General features: G+C 40.2%; 1 protein-coding gene across 1 annotated transcript; it reads left to right on the top strand.

Moving 5' to 3' along the window:
• Nucleotides 1-169: 169 nt before the first annotated feature.
• Nucleotides 170-23,717, top strand: LOC106602382 (15-hydroxyprostaglandin dehydrogenase [NAD(+)]). Its single transcript, XM_014194981.2, has 7 exons — nt 170-464; nt 659-782; nt 2,051-2,157; nt 3,471-3,567; nt 18,931-19,007; nt 21,725-21,888; nt 23,037-23,717. Exons 1-7 carry the CDS (start codon nt 372-374, stop codon nt 23,158-23,160), a joined length of 786 nt encoding a protein of 261 aa, XP_014050456.1. The 5' UTR covers nt 170-371; the 3' UTR covers nt 23,161-23,717.
• The last annotated feature ends 198 nt before the right edge of the window (nt 23,718-23,915 follow it).

Raw genomic sequence — 23,915 nt, 5'->3', positions numbered from 1 at the left:
CCAATCTAACGTAAAGCTATTGCCTTTCAAAACAGACTGTAGGACTACCAATAGCGAGCTTTATGACTTCACTGCATGGTTGTCCCAATATGAAGAGCATAGCAGTAGATATTCCCTCATGCTGTTTGTTGCCAGTCACAGAGATCATATTAAATTGAGCAATATGTTATTCTATGATGCCAGTAGTGAGCTATCTCACTAGGAGGTCGGTTTGGAATATGAAAAAGGTGAAAGACTAGACGGCGTAATTATCCGCCGTGTGTTTATTTAGCGCTACATACACCACACGCCCCTTTTCTGACAATATTCCAGATGATATAGGAGCCTACATAAAGCAGCGCGGCGTGTCGCAGCCATATGAAGCGTAAAAGATGACTCTGCGAGGTAAAGTGGCTCTAGTTACGGGCGGAGCGCAAGGTATCGGTAGAGCCGTCGCAGAAAGCCTACTGAAGAATGAAGCAAAGGTTGGTGTTTATAAAGTTAATAGCCTATTGTCGCCCGTAAATGGACGGTGGTTTTGGTTCCTTTACGCATTTTACGCGCGGCGCTTGTACCAACCTATTGTGGTTGTATGGAGCCCAAACCAACTGTGTTGCACAGAGAACCGCTTTAAATATTTGGACATCCTTTTGTAGATGTTCTGATTTTATATCCGCAGGTTGCACTTGTTGACTTGAATCAAAGTGTCGGAGAGGAATGCAAGAAGATTTTAGATGGAGATTTTGGAGATGGGAACTGCATTTTCATTCAGTGTGACGTGACGGACAGATTGAAACTTAAAGGTAATGGTTGCCTGACAATAAAACTGTGATACTTCTGGTTCTTAGTCGGAGATGAATGCAATTCATTTGTTTGGAACATTTCCTCTCACAAGCTCTAAGCGCTGGTACTACTTTCTATCACCTGGCACATGCACGAAACAATATAAACACGTGTACGAGCTCGGAAAGTATGCGTACATCACTTGCGTGTATTTACATCGTGTGAGCATGTTTCAGGTGATAAACATCTGAACCCACTACCAGCGGTTTGAAAAGTTAGTTTGATTATACATTCCTATCTACATTTTATCGCCACTTCCTTACGGTAAAAAGGACCAACAGTATGGACAACCGGTAAAGTAAATGTACATATCATTTTATTCAACTTTTTGGCTTGTAAAGAAGATACTGTTGTGTCCATGGGGTAACCATGGTAACAGTCTGACTAGGCAAAGGTAATTGCAACTTTACTAGGGTACTGCTATTTTTTCTTTAGAGGTTATTATAGGTTATTAGACTAACCTACTTTTTTTTAAAGTATAGCTATATGCCTAGTCTAACTTTCGCATTTTGCCTAAATGCATAATAATGTTCTCATTTTCGATCACCTTCAGGCCTTAGGCTTACCTATTTTAAGACATCATTCCCCTCTGAAACAGACTTCCATTGTGTGGAAATGAATTAGTTACTTTTGACATGATTTCCAAAACGCCCCAGGCAAAAGACATCGGAATGTTCTTGGATGTAGCCTTACCTAAATAGCTGTGCTTATAAGAGTCCATTCAACCAACACTGAACACTGTCAGTGCACGACTGAAACTTAAACGTCGACACGGTCTATTTAGTCTTGTGAGACTGGACATTTGTTAGACATTTGTTGTTTAAGTAAAGCAACGTACTTGACTTGTTGCTCCTACCTTGGTTAAGGTGATTATTATTATATACTTTTTTTAATTGAAGGTTTTCTTGTGGAATGTTTTCAGCTGAAAGGCAGGTGCTGGTGAATACCTGATATATTGCAGTTTTTGTGTCTTAGATAATTGTTTGGATGTACTTGTTTACTTAGATAGACAAAGATGCAGTGTTCTTGTGGTAAATATAACCTGTATAATCAATCTAAGAGCTAGATGTTCTTCTTTTATATAGAATCTAAATTATAGTTTAGATGTAAAACAAAGATGCAATATTCTTGACAAATGTCCATCTCGTATGGACTGGTAGTGTTCTTCTTGTAGGGGTAAATCTAGAGTTAATCAACCTAAGTGTTGGACTATTCTTTCATATTGCAGATGCTTTTCAAAGTACAGTCGACCGGTTTGGAAGATTGGACATTGTTGTCAACAATGCTGGCATCAACAATGAGAAGGACTGGGAGAAGACCATTGAAGTAAATCTGGTAAGAGGGGTGTGTGTGTGTGTGTGTGTGTGTGTGTGTGTGTGTGTGTGTTAGAATGTATTTTTGTCATTGAGATAGTTTGTGAAAATCTATTTTTCCAAAACAATCTGTTACTTGACTAACTGCAAAATCAATCTTACATGATGCTGTAGTTTAGCCTAGTTTACATTATATTACATGATGCTGTAGTTTAGCCTAGTTTACATTATATTACATGATGCTGTAGTTTAGCCTAGTTTACATTATATTACATGATTCTGTAGTTTAGCCTAGTTTACATTATATTACACGATGCTGTAGTTTAGCCTAGTTTACATTATATTACATGATTCTGTAGTTTTGCCTAGTTTACATTATATTACACGATGCTGTAGTTTAGCCTAGTTTACATTATATTACACGATGCTGTAGTTTAGCCTAGTTTACATTATATTACACGATGCTGTAGTTTAGCCTAGTTTACATTATATTACACGATGCTGTAGTTTAGCCTAGTTTACATTATATTACACGATGCTGTAGTTTAGCCTAGTTTACATTATATTACACGATGCTGTAGTTTAGCCTAGTTTACATTATATTACACGATGCTGTAGTTTAGCCTAGTTTACATTATATTACACGATGCTGTAGTTTAGCCTAGTTTACATTATATTACACGATGCTGTAGTTTAGCCTAGTTTACATTATATTACATGATTCTGTAGTTTAGCCTATATTACATTATATTACACGATGCTGTAGTTTAGCCTAGTTTACATTATATTACACGATGCTGTAGTTTAGCCTAGTTTACATTATATTACACGATGCTGTAGTTTAGCCTAGTTTACATTATATTACACGATGCTGTAGTTTAGCCTAGTTTACATTATATTACACGATGCTGTAGTTTAGCCTAGTTTACATTATATTACACGATGCTGTAGTTTAGCCTAGTTTACATTATATTACACGATGCTGTAGTTTAGCCTAGTTTACATTATATTACACGATGCTGTAGTTTAGCCTAGTTTACATTATATTACACGATGCTGTAGTTTAGCCTAGTTTACATTATATTACACGATGCTGTAGTTTAGCCTAGTTTACATTATATTACATGATTCTGTAGTTTAGCCTAGATTACATTATATTACACGATGCTGTAGTTTAGCCTAGTTTACATTATATTACATGATGCTGTAGTTTAGCCTAGTTCACATGACATGACATCAGCGAAGAGTTCTACCACAGTCTGAATAAGAGCAAAACAGTGTGACTGTTGTATGTGTCGGATATTGAAACTCAAGCCCTCTTGTTTCTCTCCATAGACATCAGTCATCAAGGGAACTTACCTGGCCCTGGATCATATGAGCAAAGAGTATGGAAAAGAAGGAGGAGTCATCATCAATGTCTCATCCATGGCAGGTAAGGCTGCTCCATACATGCATCAATACTTTATGTACTGTACGCTGCACGTCAACACATTGAAGCCTTCACAGACATAAGAAAAAGGGAAACAGTGGTGTATGTGGATGTGGGAATGACTAGCTATGTCTTTGGCAATGCGGTTGCTTTCAGCTGATGTGAGCAACCCCTATGTAATGGAATATGTCACAGGTCATCAGCTATAAAGAACCACATTGACTTCATTCACTGTTATTGTTGAAATTCCCAGGCCTTTGTTTTGGTACAATATGGTTACACAGTGTACCATAACACAACACAACACAGGTGTAAGGCAAACATTACAACATTACCGCTTGATAGATTAGAGTTTAATGTTGTTTTCACAGTGGACAATAAGCATTGCTGTGTGCGTCTACTATTTGCTTAGTGGGGTAGGTTAAGGCTGTTCTATCGCCTCAGTCGGCAAGCTAACAACTACAGTACTTCTAATTTTTCAATCTTTCTCCACAGCAGCATGTGGAGATTGAGAAAGCATGTTATTAGTGCAATCCAAGTCAGCTAGCATTCTACACTTGACAAGCAGTTTCCTTATTCCACCACTTGGTCCTGTGCGTACGCATGGTCACGGCTGTGTGTACATTTACACACACTCTCAAGCAAATGTTGATATTGATCAATTTCACACTGCGTGAATGTTTTTCCATGCATGGTTTACACACAGATTTGTGCCTATGCATGGTTGATAAATGAGACCCCTGGTCTGGTAAGCAGCAGAGATTTCCCTTCCCGTGACCCCTCTGGGTTCTTGAACACGCGCTCACAGGGAGCTAACATGTCTGCCGACAGAGTGCAGAGTCCGGACAGGTGGACAAGCCTCACACTGGGCTGTGGTGGTCATGTGGTGTTGTGACTTCTGTGCCAAGATCCACAGTTTGTGCAATAGTACTCGTGGACTTTGAGTCAAGTGCTCTTGTCTAATTTCAACATAATTGTATCTAGTATCATTGGTCTGCGCAGGGCCAGTTCCAGTCATAAGTGACATAAGCTTATGCTCCCCCCCAAAAAATAATGATCTATCTGTGTTTCTTTTTTCCTTTTTTACTCAGTCGGGGTCTCAACTTACTGTTAAGAGTTAGAATAGTAGAATATTCATCCGGTCGTTATCTGCACAGGGTTGTTGTCTTAACCCTACCCTGGCTTAGTTTCCCAGATGCAAGTAAAACACATTCTTGTCTATGTAATGCAGTGTTTAACTCATTTGTCAGCTCAAGCCGTCTCTAGCAACCATATGCCCAGATTAGCTACAGGGAACTAGAGTGGAGACCATAAAAACGCAGCATTAGTAGGACAGAAATATCTTACTATTAGTTAAATATTAATTGTTAACCATTAATATCAAATAAATCAGGTAAATATGTAATGTTTCTATCACAGGGGCCACTAAAATGGTTTGCCCGGGGAGCCCAACTTGGGGCGGCAGGTAGCCTAGTGGTTAGAGTAAGAGTTAGAGTAACCAAAAGGTTGCTGGATCGAATCCCCGAGCTGACAAGGTAAAAATCTATCGCTCTGCCTCTGAACAAGGCAGTTAACCCACTGTTCCCCGTTAGGCCGTTATTGTAAATAAGAATTTGTTCTTAACTGACTTGCCTAGTTAAATAAGGGTTAAATAAAAAAATCTAATAATAAATTAACAAAATCTCACTTAAGCCCCCAAAAGGCTAGAGCCGGCCCCTGGGTCTGCTTGTTGAAATACTACTTGACAATAACATAGGCAATACATTACGTTTCAGTAATAAAACAGTTGTAAATACAACTGGAGAATGTTGTGCTTGAAATCTCCGGTGCGAACTCTGAGAAATTATAATCCTTTGATCAGAAAACAGACTGTATCGTTGGGAGGCTGTTCTCAGGCCTTTGGAATGTAAACATCGGTGCTGAAAACATAGTTGCTTGTGTTTTGATTAAGCTAGAACAGTATATAAACTGGAGGATGGTGACTTTTCTCTTTCTCTCTCTTTCTTTCTCTCGCTCTCTAAATTCAAAGGGGTTTATCGTTATGGGAAACATGTTTACATTGCCAAAGCAAGTGAAATGGATAATATAAAATGAAAACATTACACTCACAAAAGTTCCAAAGGAATAGAGACATTCTAAATGTCATATTATGTCTATATACAGTGTTGTAACAATGTGCAAATAGTTAAAGTACAAAAGGGAAAGTAAATATGGGTTGTATTTACAATGGTGTTTGTTCTTCACTGGTTGCCCTTTTCTTGTGGCAACAGGTCACAAATCTTGCTGCTGTGATGGCACACTGTGGTATTTCACCCAGTAGATATGGGAGCTTATCAAAATTGGATTTGTTTTGGAATTTGTGGGTCTGCGTACTCTGAGGGAAATATGTGTCTCTAATATGGTCATACATTTGGCAGGAGGTTAGGAAGTGCAGCTCAGATTCCACCTCATTTTGTGGGCAGTGTGCACATGGCCTGTCTTCTCTTGAGAGCAAGGTCTGCCTACGGCGGCCTTTCTCAATAGCAAGGATATGCTCACTGAATCTGTACATAGTCAAAGCTTTTCTTAATTTTGTGTCAGTTACAGTGGTCATGTATTCTGCCCAAGTGTACTATCTGTTTATGGCCAAATAGCATTCTAGTTTGCTCTGTTTTTTGTTAATTTAAATCAAATCACATTTTATTGGTCACATACACATGGTTAGTAGATGTTAGTGTAGCGTAATGCTTGTAATTATCTTTTTATTTCCTCATGATTTGGTTGGGTCTAATTGTGTTGCTGTCCTGGGGCTTTCTGGGGTCTGTTTGTGAACAGAGCCCCAGGACCAACTTTCTTAGAGTACTCTTCTCCAGGTTCATCTCTCTGTAGGTGATGGCTTTGTTATGGAAGGTTTGGGAATCGCTTCCTTTTTATTTGATGTTTTATGTTGTCTCTCTTTTCTCTTTCTCTTCTCCCTCCCTCTTTATCACTAACTGTCTCTCTCTCTGTGTCTCTGTCTGTCTCTCTCTCTCTCTCTCTCTCTCTCTGTCTCTCTCTCTGTCTGCACGTTGACACAGATATGCCTGAACTCCATTCTCCCTCAGCCAATTCACAAACCGTTTAGTATTAAGATGATTCTCTGCTAAATATTCCATGTGACTCTATTCAGTCACACACTTTACATTGACACTGTATATCTATCCCCTCATCTCTACTTTTGAGACCCTGCATGGTAAACAATAGCAGAGTCAACTCCAAGTTAGATTTCCTAAGGTTTGCCTGCAGAGAGAAGGAGGAAATATCACCCGGCTCAGTTCACAACCGTGGGCCAAGAATCTCCCAGATGTCATAAATCTAAATGTCATCAAGACTATATGTTTATCACAAGCGAGACGTATGACTCTGACATATGATGCCATTGGGCTCATTCATACACATTGTCTGTGTGTCGACATCAATCATGGGGTTCTGGTGAATTATTGTTCTGTGGCTGTGTTGGATGATAGATGATGTTGGATGACAGGATTTTGTGGTTATTTGGACCTAATCCCCAAATTCATACACTGAGCAACTAAAGAGAGAGTTGTGAAATAGTTCCATGTATGTTGTTTAGATCCTGGGCTGGAATTCAAACTCCAACTGAACTTTGGACTGAGTTGACTGTCCTAACTGGAGACTGGAGGTTAATCATTCTCCTGCTGAGGTAGATTTTTAAATTTTTTGATTTTTTAAAATGTAACCTTTATTTAACTAGCACGTTAAGAACAAATTCTTATTTTCAATGACGGCCCATGTTCATGGGCAGAACGACAGATTTTTAGCTTGTCAGGTCGGGGATAAAGTCTTGCAACCTTTCGGTTACTAGTCCAATGCTCTAACCACTAGGCTACCTGCCGCCCCATTTCTTCCTGTGATATTTTTTTGTTTTTTTCCCCTGTCTCAGCAGCTTCTTTCTCTTTTCGTTTCTTTCTCGTTTCTTTCTCTCTCGTTCCTCGTTCATTAGTCATTGCATAATAGTTTAGAGAGGGAGAGAGAGAAGCTTCCAATTCAAGTTGTCCCAGCACAACAGGCAAAGCTGGTTGACATGACGTCATTTCAACCAGTTTACAACCACGTGGTTGTACTGAGGTACACCTCTGTGCATGTCCAAGATCATCCAAATATTTTATAGATGCGTAAACACATCCCTGTGCACCTGGTAACATCATATTCTATCATTACGCTACTTATAGATGCTATTCCTCAGTGCTGTTGCTAGCAGATAAGTGAAAGTTATGCTACTAACCAAAACAAGATATTCCCCAACCATGCCTGTGGGTGATTCCGATACAGTGCCTTCAGAGAGTGTTCACACCCCTTGACTTTTTCCACATTTTGTTATTACAAAGTGGGATTAAAATGTATTTAATTATAATTTTTGGTCAACGATCTACACAAAATACTTTAATGTCAAAGTGGTAAATACTCTAATGTCAAAGTGGTAAATACTCTAATGTCAAAGTGGTAAATACTCTAATGTCAAAGTGGTAAATACTCTAATGTCAAAGTGGTGATTCTGACAATACATGTTAGAATCACCTTTGGCAGCGATTACAGCTGTGAGTCTTTCTGGGTAAATTTCCAAGAGCTTGGCACACCTGCATTGTGCAACATTTGCCCATTATTCTTTTTAACATTCTTCAAGCTCTCTCAAGTTGGTTGTTGATCTTTGCTAGACAGCCATTTCAAGTCTTGCTATAGACTTTCAAGCAGATTTAAGTCAAAACTGAAACTAGGTCACTCAGGAACATTCAGTGTCGTCTTGGTAAGTCTAGATTTGGGGGAGGGAATACAGTCAGTCACAAAAGTGAACCAACAACCTGAAATGTGACAACAGGATCTGTAATGGACCAGACACGGAAGTGAACCGTATAGTTCACCTACGGTGAACGGGCCCACACTCTGACACCACCACAAACTGAGGTACCAACTGTACCAAACAAACAAACGAACACTCCACACAGGCTCTACCCACGAGAGGTTATGCCCTACTTGTCCAAAATAACACCTTGCTACACACTATGCAAAGAGTAGCACTGTATCCTTTGCTGGCAGTATCTAAAAGAGACCAGATGTTGCTAATCACTGGTCCCAGAGGGCTCTCCCAATTGTGTGGTATTTAAAACCGATTGGTTACTTTCACCACCAGGACGACACTGCCGATGCCACTTGAGGTTTTAAATGGGTTATTGTCAATATTCACAGAGCACTCACGTACTCGGAACCCCACCCAGGTCGAACCAGGCACACCCTTCCCAAATTCAGCGTTTTGCAGCACACAAACCACACAGCTGACTGGAGGAGCGACTTTTACCCACGGACTTTTAACCAACTCGATTACAACAAAACCAAAATCATTAATTGACAGTACAACGAGGCTCATTCATCAAATTTCAGAAATACCTCTTGGTGTGAGAAACCAGAAGTCTCCACCACAGAGGGGTAAACACAATTGACTCACCTCCAGAGAGCTGATTCTGAAGCTTCGCTAAACGAACATAGCTGAAAACCTTAGTGTCTCATCCTCTTTGGAATTTCCAGATGGACTAAAGAGAAGAGAATTGAAAAATAAAAGCTGGTTTATTACAAGTTCCAACAGGCAGACACCTCCAGCACAGAAGTAGATATTATGTCTAACTTGCCTCTTGGAGACGGGCCCTTTATATTCTAAATCAGACATCACCAAATGTTCTGTAAACACCAGGCCGAGAGGCTCGCCAGTTCAAAACAAAGGCAGTGGCTTTGTCAGCTGCTACAGAATCAGTGTCCACAGAAGGTCATAATCAGTGGGTCCTTGTACCTCCAGTCTGGCGTCAATCACTATCAACCGATATGAGCATAATCCATAACAAGTCTAGTGACCAACCCTCACCTTGAGTGTCACAACTAGAACACTGGAAATGTGTGTTACAGAAAGGGAAAATATATAAATATGCTAAATATTGTTTTAATCACTCTAAACGTGATCATGTGACAGTGATAGAACTGTTAGATAGGCTAGCTACAATGGACAACAACATCGCACATTATCTCTAGCCCAAAGCCAAAACAGCGCTGACATGACATCAGTTTGTTTTCTTTACCGTTGAGAAGAAACGGTTGGCAAGATGCTGCTTGATGTACAACCGCAGCAAAAGCTGCAGGCGCTCACAGGCCCCACTTTAAATGGCAGCTGCCTCCAATGGGACAAGGAACTTTGGAATGTAGGTGGACCCATTGCGGTGTTCGGTACAGGCTTCTTCCTTCACTGGCAGTTATGCAATGATTGACGAACTGACTGACTGACAGCTCCTATATTGGATCGCGGTATGTTTGATGCAAATCATTGTTTTGGTTCACCCTGTTCTTCATGATGTGTGGTAAGAGGAGCCTAACATGAAATGTACAACGGGTATCAGTTGACAATAATCTTGGAGCATTTTGGGGGAAGGAAAACACACGCGTACACATTTTAAACACTTTATTTGAATCCACAAATTGCATTACATTAAGAAGGATAAAAACTATTTTAAAGGTCTTGGATACAAGAGCACTTTACGGATACAAAAAGCACCTTCTCCACAAAGCTAGGCTGCCCATAACAGCTGAAACAGAGCAGTACTTCGGCCAGTTGCTTTGCTCTAGTCTTTGGCACGCCTGCAATCTGAAGGCCACTCACCATATGTAGGTGGCAGAGACTGTCAAATACGACTGTCACCGACTTGCACTTATATCCAAGGCCGTCCAAGCGTGATACGAGGGGCTGGTATTTGAGAAACTTGTCAGCAAAGGCCCGGCTCCATGTATCCAGCGAAGGAACAGCCCACCTCAAATCAACACCTCCCTTTGGGCTCGCCCCACAGCAGCAGTAACTGGCTTATTCTGCATACAGGCAAACGCGCTATCATCTATATCAAACCAGGCTATTCTGACGAGAACGTTTGTATGTGTGCTGTTGGTGAGACCACCTGTCTTACCTCAGTAGCTACCAGGTCGACAAGGCAGACATGTCTAGCAATGTACAAGTATTTTTATGAACGGCAACCATTAACAACATGTGCACCAGACTTCTGTATTTTAACTCGGGGTGTAAAATACAGAAGGGATCATGGTTTGCAGGATACCAGAGTGCAAGGTTGTATTTTGTGGGTAGAATAGAACAGGTGTTGACCTTACCGTGAAAGGCTTTCTTACAAGCCGTTCACCAACAATGCCGTTTTTAGAAAATTAAGAGTTAAGAAAATATTAACTAAATAAACTAAAGTAAAAAAAAAGTAATACAATAAAATAACTAACGAGGCTATATACTGGGGGTTCCGGTACTGAGTCATGTGCCCGGGGTACAGATTAGTCATGGTAATTGAGGTAATATGTACATGTAGATAGTGATTATGCATAGATAATAAACAGCTAGTAGCAGCAGTGTAAAAAAAGGGTTCAATGCAAATAGTTCGGATAGCCATTTGATATTAGCTGTTCAGCAGCCAAATGGCTTGGGGGCAGAAGCTGTTAAGGAGCATTTTGAACCTAGACTTGACACTACGGTACCGCTTGCCGTGCGGTAGCAGAGAGAACAGTCTATGACTAGGGTGGCTGGAGTCTTTGGCAATTTTTAGGGCCTTCCTCTGACACCGCCTGGTATAGAGGTCCTGAATGGCCAGTGATGTACTGGGCCACACGCACCACCCTCTGTAGCGTCTTGCGGTCGGATGCCGAGCAGTTTCCATACCAGGCGGCAATGCAACCAGTCAGGATGCTCTCTATGGTGCAGCTGTAGAACCCCGCGAGGATCTGAGGAGCCATGCCAAATCCACTGAGTCTCCTGAGGGAGAATAGGCATTGTCGTGCCCCCCTCATGACTGTCCCGGTCTGTCTGGACCATGACAGTTTGGTGATGTGGACACCAAGGAACTTGAAGCTATCGACCTGCTCCACTACAGCCCTGTCAATGACAATGGGGGCGTGCTCGGCCCTCCTCTTCCTGCAGTCCACAATTATCTCCCCTGTCTTGATAACTTTGAGGGAGAGGTTGTTGTCCTGGCACCACACCGCCATGTCTCTGACCTCCTCCCTATAGGCTGTCCCATCATCGTCGGTGATCAGGCCCACCATCATTGTGTCGCCGGCAAATTTAATGATGGTATTGGTGTCGTGCTCGGCCATGCAGTTGTGGGTGAACAGGGAGTACAGGAGGCGACCAAGCAGACACCCCCTGAGGGGCCCCTTATCTAGGATCAGAGTGGCAGACCCGCTGCTGCCCACCCCTACCACCTGGGGGCGGCCCGTCAGGAAGTCCAGGACCCAGCCGCAGAGGGAGGTGTTTAGTCCCAGGGTCCCTAGCTTAGCATTTTGTATGTGGTGTGGGATTATTCATCATGTTGTGTTCTTGGAGACTCTAGAACTCCCAACAAACCGTACAGTGTAATTATAGACTGTCATTAATCATACTAGATGTGTTTTGTTATGCATCATTCAAGACTCTGGAGGTGAACATACCCAACAATATATATGACGTCGTTGCTGAGAATAAAACGCCCCGGGCGAGAAGATGTATACATTTTAAAAAGGACAACAACAGCAACACAGTACCAAGTCAAAGATACAATAGACAGAACTGCAGATTATACAGCAAGCAGAGTGAGTTGGAAAAGTATGTTAAAGAGTTTGTCAAATATATTTTAAATCATGTAGCCCTTTACACTCGTACCTGTACACGAGTTGTAAATGGCAGATTTGGGCAATAATAAGCACCTAAATTGGAATGTAGTGGCTGTTTCAGTAAGGGTTCTGGCTCTGCGCATCACAGAGCTGTATGGGTTTTTATTGACAGCCATTCTGAACTTCAGCACCACTCGCAATAAGAAGTTGCCGCCGTCCCTTCCAGTAGTTGGGCAACTTTTGCACATTTTTTGTTGTCCAGGTGAGGGGAACTGCTGTAAATTAAGAGGACTTAATGTATTTTGAAAGATGAGATTTTGAGGATTATAATAAATACGGCTTTGATGACATACAAGCCAAACACCTGTGAGTCCAAATGTGCAATTCACATTTCCAAATCAACGTTTATGATCACTATGTTTGATGTACATTTGCAAGATGACATGTCGTCATATCCTGGGGTCTTCTGAACAGAATGAGCCTATGTTTGTTAATTGTGAGAGAAAAAAATTCCGCATCACACACACCTGAATGCACCTAAATTACGATCTGTTTTTCTGAATTTCCTTGTGAAAGCCTAACATTGTAAGATCGTATTTTATAACAACTAGTTATGTTGGCAATGGAACGAGCTTTCAGATCATGCCCACCTGACCCTCATTGCGATTCATAATGGACCGTTTTTGGATTGCGTAAATAACAACAGTAATAGGGTGATTCTGTAACTACAGGAACTTCTATGTCCTCAGGGTCAATTTTTGTGATTTTATTTAAAAAAATATGTTTTTTTCTTTATATGTTAAGTTCACACTACCATCACCCCAGATTTTTTTGACACCTCTCTATCTAGTATTTTAGCTACTTTTCAGATGCATTTTATACCTCAATTTCACTGTTTTGCCCTTGTCCCTGACCCAGACTTTTGAGCTTCCACTATGTTTTTCTATGACAAAACATTAATAATTACACATTATGTAATGTTATCTTCTTGAGAAAGAGTCAATTAAATAAAATATATATCAGTATGTATAGTGAGTATGCCCTTTATATTGTTATTTACACAGAATATACCTGTCCTTTGGTAGTGGTGTCATTTCCACCACTGAGGGCAAATTCCTAATTTAGTTACCATGGAAACTTATTGTGACACTGAAGCACATGGCTGCAGCAGACAGTTGGTCCAGAAGTCATGTCCAGAAGTTTTCTTTCATTTGTGGTAGAATTTTGATTTTTTTTAAAATACATTTTATGTATTTAGTGAAAACTATATGCTAGCTGTAATACTAGCCAAAGCATGCGAAGCAATCTGGGCAGGTAAGTTAGGGGCAGGTTTGATGGCCTCATGTTCTGGCTGTAAGTCATCTGGTGACTAAGGTGTTGTGTTGCCTGATAGGTAGGTTGCAATTGCAACTATTCTCTTTAAAGTCTGTCTTCTATTCCATTGGTTGCATTTCCATTGCCTTCTCTTGCTCCTTTGTTCTCGCTTTGTAAGCTCAGAGATAGATTTGACTTCTCCCTTCTCTTTTTTCTTCCAGTATCTCTCCCTGTCTTTTTGCAGATGTTCCTGGTATCGTATAGGATCATCTTTTATTTTGTTTCTATGTCTGTGACTTCTGGAATCTTACTTTGTCTTAAATTAATTACATGTTTAACAATGGTTGTTGTTCAAAATGGTTGCAATAAAATATTGTTTTCCTACGTTTTTTTTTTTTTTACATAGATGTCATTTCCACCACACCCATATTTTTAGGTAAATTTGTATATTATGTGTAATTTATATTGATCGATTTGTTTTAGATAGGGAAATCATATGGTTGTTATCATAATCTCACAAAAAGGTTGGGTGGAAATATCTTATTTTTTTATGATAAATAAATATTTTCAGTTGTCACAAAGGCAAGTTCATACATTCAGGCGTTGTGTTGAATTATTATTTTTAGGAAAACCTTAAAGCACTTAAAATAATGTTCAATGCAAGACAAATGTATAAGAAATGTGTTAAAAATGAAAAATCATACAATTCATTTTCAACTAAAATTTATGTTTAATGGCTGTCTGGGAACAATGACAAAAATATATAAATTCCTGAATAGTACGATCACAGCGATTATCAGATATTATTTCTAGACAAATCAAAGACAATTATAATACCGGTAAAATGGTTTTTCAATACATTTTAATTTCTGAAATCTTGCCCGAAGTTGCAGAATCACCCAATTGTGTTATGGCGGGGATGCAGGGCTGTGTTCCAAACTAAACAACTATAAGTGAGCTTGTTCCTCAATGGCACAGCTAGGAGAGCTCACAAAAGTACCTTTATAGTTGAATACTTTTCTTTTGAGTCATAAAAGTGCATTGAAATTATTTAGAAACTGTGTACACTTTGGAGAGGTGTGTGGCCACTTGAAGACAGCAGTTAGACCTCTCACTCAAACCTTTGTAATGTTTTTCTTATGTTGCACCTACCCCACAGTTTCCAGGAATAGTCTTATCATGTTACTGAATGTATCCAGAGTATTTTCAGATTTCGTTTTCAACAAAAGTGGCAAAGTACACTAAATGTAAAATGCACATAACATCAACAGTGTAATGTTTGGTCTAGTCATTTTCCGATTACCTCCAAACTGTTCCCTATCAATTTCTAAAATGGTTATGCATTTTCATATTTCTTCTGTAAGAAACATTTCAATTTAGCCCTATCAATATAGGCCAATTCCCACAAGGGTAAAGGGTGAAAGCATTTGGTTCAATATTATACTGTAATAACTAATTAAGACAGTCAGTATATCGTTCACTGTAGTTCCAAATAAGGGAAGAGCAGTCTGACGATTTATGTTATCAGCACTCCGTTCAAGGTGCTTAGGCATAAGGGGAAGTACAGGTATGCCTGAAACTGCAAGATAATGGTTTGTTGTGTTTTATGATAAATTACCCCATATTGTCATGTAATTGCACATACTTTGCTTCCTGTGTGTCCCAGCAGCAAACCTGTGGCTCCTATAGATCCCTTTCCTCCTTGTCACTTGTGTGACTGTTTTTAGCTGAAGTGGCAATAAGATTTGAAGTCAAGACTTTATACAATGTTTCCTATACAATTCCAGCTACCATATTTATGCCCTCTCCTACAGGACTGAAATTCAGCGGGAACACATGGGTGGTTTGGGAGTTCTCATAGTTAAACTCATTTTAACAGAAGGGTTCTATGTACAACCATATATCATATTTCCCAGCATGCTCTAATGCAGGGTGATTTTCAGAATTGTTTGTTTTAAAGTGTTTTTGCATATACAGTAGAGGTCGGAAGTTTACATACAGCCAAATACATTTAAACTCAGTTTTTCACAATTCCTGACATTTAATCCCAGTAAAAACATCCCTGTTTTAGGTCAGTTAGGATCCCCACTTTATTTTAAGAATGTGAAATTTCCAAATAATAGTAGAGAGAATGATTCATTTCAGCTTTTATTTCTTTCATCACATTCCCAGTGGGTCAGAAGTTTACATACACTCAATTAGTATTTGGTAGCATTGCCTTCAAATTGTTTAACTTAGGACAACGTTTTAGGTAGCCTTCCACAAGCTTCCCACAATAAGTTGGGTGGATTTTGGCCCATTCCTCCTGACAGAGCTGGTGTAACTGAGTCAGGTTTGTTGGCCTCCTTGCTCACACATGCTTTTTCAGTTCTGCCCACACATTTTCTATAGGATTGAGTTCAGGGCTTTGTGATGGCCACTCCAATACCTTGACTTTGTTGTCATTAAACCATTTTGCCACAACTTTGGAAGTTTGCTTGGGGTCATTGTCCATTTGGAAGACCCATTTGCGACCAAGCTTTAACTTCCTGACTGATGTCTTGAGATGTTGCTTCAATATATCCACATAATTTTCTTTCCTCATGATGCCATTTATTTTGTGAAGTGCACCAGTCCCTCCTGTAGCAAAGCACCCCCAAAATATGATGCTGCCACCCCCGTGCTTCACGGTTGGGATGGTGTTCTTCGGCTTGCAAGCCTCCCCATTTTTCCTCCAAACATAACGATGGTCATTATGGCCAAACAGTTCTATTTTTGTTTCATCAGACCAGAGGACATTTCTCCAAAAAGTACGTTCTTTGTCCCCATGTGCAGTTGCAAACTGTAGTCTGGCTTTTTTATGGCAGTTTTGGAGCAGTGGCTTCTTCCTTACTGAGGGGCCTTTCAGGTTATGTCGATATAGGACTCGTTTTATTGTGGATATAGATACTTTTGTAAATGTTTCCTCCAGCATCTTCACAAGGTCCTTTGCTGTTGTTCTGGGATTGATTTGCACTTTTCACACCAAAGTACATTCATCTCTAGGAGGCAGAACGCGTCTCCTTCCTGAGCGGTATGACGGCTGCGTGGTCCCATGGTGTTTATACTTGCGTACTATTGTTTGTACAGATGAACATGGTACCTTCAGGCGTTTGAAAATTGCTCCCAAGGATGAACCAGACTTGTGGAGGTCTACAATTCTTTTTTTGAGGTCTTGGCTGATTTCTTTTGATTTTCCCATAATGTCAAGCAAAGGGGCACTGAGTTTGAAGGTAGGCCTTGAAATACATCCATAGGTACACCTCCAATTGACTCAAATGTTATCAATTAGCCTATCAGAAGCTTCTAAAGCCATGACATCATTTTCTGGAATTTTCCAAGCTGTTTAAAGGCACAGTCAACTTAGTGTATGTAAACTTCTGACCCACTGGAATTGTGATACAGTGAATGATAAGTGAAATAATCTGTCTGAAAACAATTGTTGGAAAAATTACTTGTGTCATGCACAAAGTAGATGTCCTAACCGACTTGCCAAAACTATAGTTTGTTAACAACAAATTTGTGGAGTGGTTGAAAAATGAGTTTTAATGACTCTGTCACGGCTGTCGTAGGAGAGAGAGGACCAAGGCGCAGCGGGTTGCGTGCTCATCATTATAATTTATTAAATAAACGTGAACACGGAAAACAAAGAACGACAGACCGACAGTTTCACAGGCTAAATAAATAACAGCAGTGCGAAATACAACTACCCACAATTAACAACCCCAAACACATACCTATATATAGGACTCTCAATCAGAGGAAAATAGAAACACCTGCCTCCAATTGAGTCCACACCCAAACCTAAACATAGAAAAACTAAACTAGACAGAACGTAGAAAATACAACCTAGAATACAAAACCCAGAACATACACCAAAACCCCGTAATACATAAATAAAACACCCCTCTACAATACACATAACCCCCGAACCACATAAAACAAATACCCTCTGCCACGTCCTGACCAACCTACAAATACAAATAACCCCTATACTGGTCAGGACGTGACAGACTCCAACCTAAGTGTATGTAAACTTCCGACTTCAACTGTACAGTACATTGATTGGTTGATACATTTTATGCTACACAAAGATAAATAACATTTTTTTTTTTTTAACTAAACCAATCTGTTAGTAGTTGGACTTATTGCACTCGTTGCTGAGATAGTTGCTCCAGTTTGAATACTGAGACTACGTCAAGGATATAATCTTCCCTACCCTGGCAATCTTTTTGAATGCAGGTTGCGGTTGATTTAAACAATTCTAATTGTTGGATATCGTAACTCTGGCTAGATTCCAATGGCAATTACACATCACTTTGCGAGCCAGAATAATGTGACTTGCAGGCCTGACGTGGCCTGTAAACCAAGGGTTTTCTAACACCACTGTGTTAGGGTCTAACTAAGCCCGTCAACAAGTGACCTTACGATAGACAGATCTCTTCATAAATAATTTGATTTTAAAGGCTGGTGGAACCATTCATGGTGGTTTCTAAGAATAACCTTTATATAATAAAATGGTTCTTGGTAGAACCATATACAAGGTGTTCTATGAAGAACCCTACATGGTAGACCCTCTGAAAAGGGTTCTACCTAGCACCAAAAAGGGTTCAGAAAAACTGAAGAACACTATATGGTTCTACTTAGCACACATTTTTTTAAGAATGCATGTAAACATTCTCTTTGAGCTCAATTCCCTTTGATTTGACTATGTTCCCAGAGGGATTTTTCCATCTAATTTCACCTCTGTTCTCTTATACAAAGGTGTTGAGAGGTTTCAGAAACAAAGTGCCTTGCAGTACTCCATACAACAGGTTTCTCTTAAGGTTTGCCCTGGCTCTATCCTTTTTGAAGGGGAAAACTAATGATTGATCTTCACAAGGTGAAGGTTTTATGTGTCCATAAAAGGAAGTTGAGCCCATTATTTGGAGGGGGAAGCGAGTTCTCGTGAAATGTAATGTTCTGGAGATTGTTCTGGTTTAAACAAAACTTGGCGGCCGGCCCAACACATACAAACACACAGCTTTTTCATGTTTGAATTAAGTCGAAATAGGGAGAAATATTTTGCCTTGGAGGATCCTGTTTTTCCATGACGGGAAAGGCATATAGAATAAGTTACAGTACTCATTCATTTCTAGTGAGCGGTATGAGATCTCAGTAAAAACCGGTAGATTCCACTATAGCGTGCTTACACAAACACATACACACACACACAGAGGACAAGTAACCTGTGTAACAATGCCTTTAGAGTGATTGCATTGTTGATAAGCGCCGTCAATGAAAAACGCCTGAGATTTAAATGGGTACCATGTGGAGTATGTTGGTGAGTTACCATGACTGTAAACTTTGTTTATTCTTCTTTCTTTCATTCTTTTTCAGCTTTCCTTCATTCCCCCTACCAGCCAGTGTACACGGCCACAAAGCACGGGGTGATAGGCTTCTCCAGAGCCATAGCGGTGAGTTCTAACACACCCCCAAACCTCTCCTCGAGTACACCTAGCCATTCCACATACAGTGCCCTCCGTAATTATTGGGACAGTGAAACACTTTATTCTTCTTTTGGCTCTACACTCCAAGTTTGGATTTTAAATCAATGACTATGAGGTTAAAGTGCAGACTGTCAAATTCACTTATGTGTATTAAAGCAGTAAAAAGTATAGCCTACCAATTGCCTTGTCGCAGTGCTTGAGGCGTCACTACAGACCTGGGTTTGATCCCAGGCTGTGTCACAGCCGGCCGTGACCGGGATACCAATGAGGCGGCGCAAATTTGCCCAGCGTCGTCTGGGTTAGGGGAGGATTTGGCCGGCCAGGAATGTCCTTGTCCCATCGTGCTCTAGCGACTCCTTGTGGTGGGTCGGGTGCATGCACGGTCGCCATTTGTATGGTGTTTCCTCTGACATAATGGTGCGGCTGGCTTCCGGGTTAAGCGAGCTGTGTGTCAAGAAGCAGTGCGGCTTGGCAGGGTCGTGTTTTGGAGGAGGCATGGCTCTCGACATTCGCCTCTCCCGAGTACATACGGGAGTTGTAGCAATGGGACAAGACTGTAACTACCAATTAGATATCATGAAATTGGGTAGAAAAAGGGGTAAAAGTACAAAAAATACATAAGTTTAGTATTTGGTCCCATATTTCTAGCACGCAATGACTACATCAAGCTTGTGACTCAAAAAAACTTGCTGGATGCATTTGCTGTTTTGGTTGGGTTGTGTTTCAGATTATTTTGTGCCCAATAATTTTGGAGTCACTTTTATTGTAAATAAGAATAGAATATGTTTCTAAACACTTCTACATTAACGTGGCTGCTACCATGATTACCATGATTACGGATAATCGTTGATTTTTATTATTATTAAACCTTTATTTAACCAGGAAGGGCTCATTGAGATTTAAAATCTCTTTTTCAAGAGCATCCTGGCCAAGATAGGCAGCACCAAGTCATTACAAAAATTACAGACAAAAAAACAAAAACCTACAAATAATCTAGTAAAAACCATAGAATTCACAAGAGTATAACAAAATCAAAAACAGAAAATTAAAAACATTGACAGGTCAGGGAATTAGTCTCAAGATCATTCATCAGTGATTTAAAAATACCAATCGGGACAAGTTCTTCCAGTTTAAAAGTATTTTGTAAGGCGTTCCAAGACGATGGCGCAGAGTACATAAAAGCCCTTTTACCAAATTCAGTTCGGACATTTGGAACAGTTAGCAGGATAAAGTCCAGCGAACGAAGAGAGTAACCACCACATTTCTGAACAATAAAAATGCCCAAATAAAACGGTAGTAAACCCAAAATGGCTTTGTAAATAAAAGTATACCAGTGACTGAGCCTACAGGTGACTAGAGAAGGCCAGCCAACCCTGGTATACAAAGTACAGTGGTGCGTAAGGGTTTTGCAGTTTAAAATACATTTCAAAGTGCCATGGTAAAAGGTGTCAATTGATCTCAAACACTGAGCGGAAGCATTCATATATAAAATATCCCCATTGTCTAGTAAAGGCATAAATGTAGCTGATACTAGCCTCCTTCTGGCTTCAAAAGAAAACAGGCCTTATTCCTAAAATAAAATCCCAATTTCAGCCCAATTTTTTTGTAAGTTGTTGAATATACAATTTAAAAGAGAGGCCGTCATCAATTAAAATTCCAAGATATTTATATGAGGTTACAGTCTCAATCTCAGTGCCCTGACAGGTAATAATAGGTGAAAAGTTCAGAGGTCTATTTCTTGCTTTAGAAAACACCATTAGTTTAGTTTTGTCAGTATTGAGGATAAGCTTCAATTGACACAAGGTATGTTGAACAGTATAAAAAGCATTTTGCAAGTTCTGGAAAGCTTTTGTAAGAGACGAGGCACAACAGTAAATAACAGTATAATCAGCATAAAAATGAAGTTGCGCATTTTGGAAATGTTTGTCTAAATTATTTATATAAATAGTGAATAAGAGAGGACCAAGTACAGAGCCTTGGGGCACACCATTACAGACAGAGAATTTAACAGACATGAGCCCATCAAATTGAGTGCACTGAGTTCTATCAGACAGATAGTTAGCAAACCATGCAACTGCATGCTACGAAAGACCTACACTCGAGAGAGATCAATAAAAAGTGAGACACAGTGCTGTTTTTTGTCAAGGGCTTCAGTGATATCATTTAAAACCTTCATGGCTGCTGTAATTGTGCTATGCTTCTTCCTGAAGCCCGATTGATACATTGATAAAATAGAGTTAGTAAATAAAATGTAGTCATAAGATGTACTCATTGTGAGCAATTAATATGGGAACAAAGACTAAACTTTGGACCACCTTAATAGACATACAGTATGTAATCCAAAACCAGTACACCTGATTTAAGTAATGAAGGGCTTGATGATTAGTTGACCAGTTGAATCAGATGTTGTACTAGAATACGTGATATGTGGAATGGCTGGGGGTACTCCAGGAAAGGCATGGAGAACACTGGCCTAGACACATTCCTTTTCCCTGGGTGATTATGCTTGACCATGTTCGGACATGTTTGTGCTCCTCTTTCTCACACACACAGACACACACACACACATACCACACACACACATATGCACACATAACACACACATACACACTGGCACGTTGCTCCTTTCACAACCATACACACACACCCTGACACGTCTGTGTTCCTTTCCTCTCCCCACGCAGGATGCAGCCGAGGTGGAGAACTATGGTGTGAGGATCAACACGCTGTGCCCTGCCTTCGTGGACACCCCTCTCCTGCGCTCCGTGGAACACGAGGACAACATGGGCAAGTTTGACAAGTTCAAGGACGACTTAAAGAGGAGCGTGCACAAGTTCGGGGTGCTTCAGTGAGTTCGTATACATGTTGTGTAGAAGTTGCCTCATTTCCCTCCTTTTTCACTCATTACCTATCACGTTCTTTATAACTCAGATTTACAGTAAACCTATGTGGTGTGTATAGGATACTGCTTCAGATTAATGTACACAAGTGTTGTTTATACCTAAACAAGTCAGCACAGACCTAGAATCAACTCACCCTCCCCACATGGCCCCGCGAAACCACCCAAATACTAACTCCATTCTACAACATCAGGTAATACAGTATCTGGAGTAGCAAAGCCTCCCTAATCAGTGTCCATTTCCTCCTTAAATCCTCCCTCCACATAGCATGTGTGGGAGGCCATGGAGGTTGTTATCCCTCCTCAGTTTCCCTGTCTTATCTGGAGAGAGGAGAGAGGGGGCCTTGGAAGCTTCCTGGTGTGTTTGTGTCTTGTCCCCTCTCTATGTCACTGTGTTTTGTGTGCTTTGGACGACATCAGATAAGGTTTTCTACTTCAGAAGCAAACGGCGGTAGAAATATACAGATACAAACGTTGAGGGGTATTCTGAGGAAAGACTTAACTAACTTTGTCAACATTATTTGAAATGATTAAGTTTGCTACAATATGCATCCGAAACATGCAAAGACAAATATTGAGAAATACAGTATGTTTGAGATAAGATGCACTTAAAATCATATGCAGGCCAGGTTTTGTTATTTATATCAGAATGTACTTCAGTCTTGAATGCTTACATTTACCAGCTCAGCTGCTTTAAAGTACAGTATTTCGCAATACCTTGTCCAAGCTGTTTGGCCTGGGGCAAGGCGATTTGATAAATCTGTTGGCTACAGCGTCAAAAATAGGCCTTTTTAAATGTTGATCTTGTATCTCTTTCAGCCAGGAAATTGTTGAATTAAGTTACATCATATTTCAGGAATTCTATGATGTAATCATGAGGGCATTTTGCAACCTAAATTGTTAGCTAGTCCAATTCAATCCAAAAAACCTTCAGGAATTGAAAGAGAATGTATGATCATGGCCTCTCTCTTTCCTGGGTTGTGTTCATTAAACACCAGGCGGAATACAACCGAAAGTTCCTCCTTGGTTCAATCTGGACACTGTGTTCCCTACCTAACACGACCCTGTTATCTCTATCTCTCGATCTCTATCCCCAGACCGTCGCTGATCGCAGAGGGAGTGTTGCGCCTGATAACTGATACCGGTCTAAACGGCGCAGTGATGAAGATCACCTGCTCTAAAGGGATCCACTTCCACACCTACGAGCCCCTGTCCGCTTGAGAGGATCAACACGGAATACCGTCGGACTTCTGTCACCCACCCAGACAAAGGAACTTAAAGTGGTCGGAGTATGGAGTCATTCAGAAAGTAGACCCATGTGTCTATGGAATTGGTAGAAATGTAGGCCCATTGAATTAGGAATTAGAATAGTAATTTAATGGGACCTCTATTTGTATGCCCACGTTGGATGTAACCAAATTCCAGTAGTCTTACTTAATAGGTGTGAACAAAGGTAGACAAAGAGGGTTTAGTTTTCGGGTTTCCCTCATCATAAAATCCTCCAGTTGATTTGACTAGTATGAGAGACTTGGTACACATTGACTGCTGTATTTATTTTATTTTATTTATTTAACTAGGCAAGTCAGTTAAGAAAAAATTCTTATTACCCAATTATGAAATGGACATTTTATCACAAAGCACAATATGTGTTTACAATTCTACCAAATAACTGTAGTTTATTTATGATACAATAGCATACTTTATTATCATAGAATATGTGAAAATTTGTATTTTTGTTGTCTGTCAGACAATAAACTTTGGCTCCTTTCCTCTTCTCATTCCCTTGTTACATGACTATGTACGTAACGCAGTATCTGTAACACAGTAATGCAGGTTTAGCTGGCAGAAAGAGGACTCCTGAGGGCTGGGGAGTTGTCAGCACGCTACCTAGCTGAGCATGTTGCCGTTGGGCTAAGTATGTTGCCGTTGGGAGTGTCCACCTCACCTCCACTACCATGCAGTAAAACAGGCTTTGA

Source organism: Salmo salar, chromosome ssa04, assembly GCF_905237065.1.
Source record: "Salmo salar chromosome ssa04, Ssal_v3.1, whole genome shotgun sequence".
Taxonomy (NCBI): domain Eukaryota; kingdom Metazoa; phylum Chordata; class Actinopteri; order Salmoniformes; family Salmonidae; genus Salmo; species Salmo salar.
The sequence above is the reverse complement of the archived record's forward strand: the minus strand, read 5'-3'. Positions and strand labels throughout refer to the sequence as shown.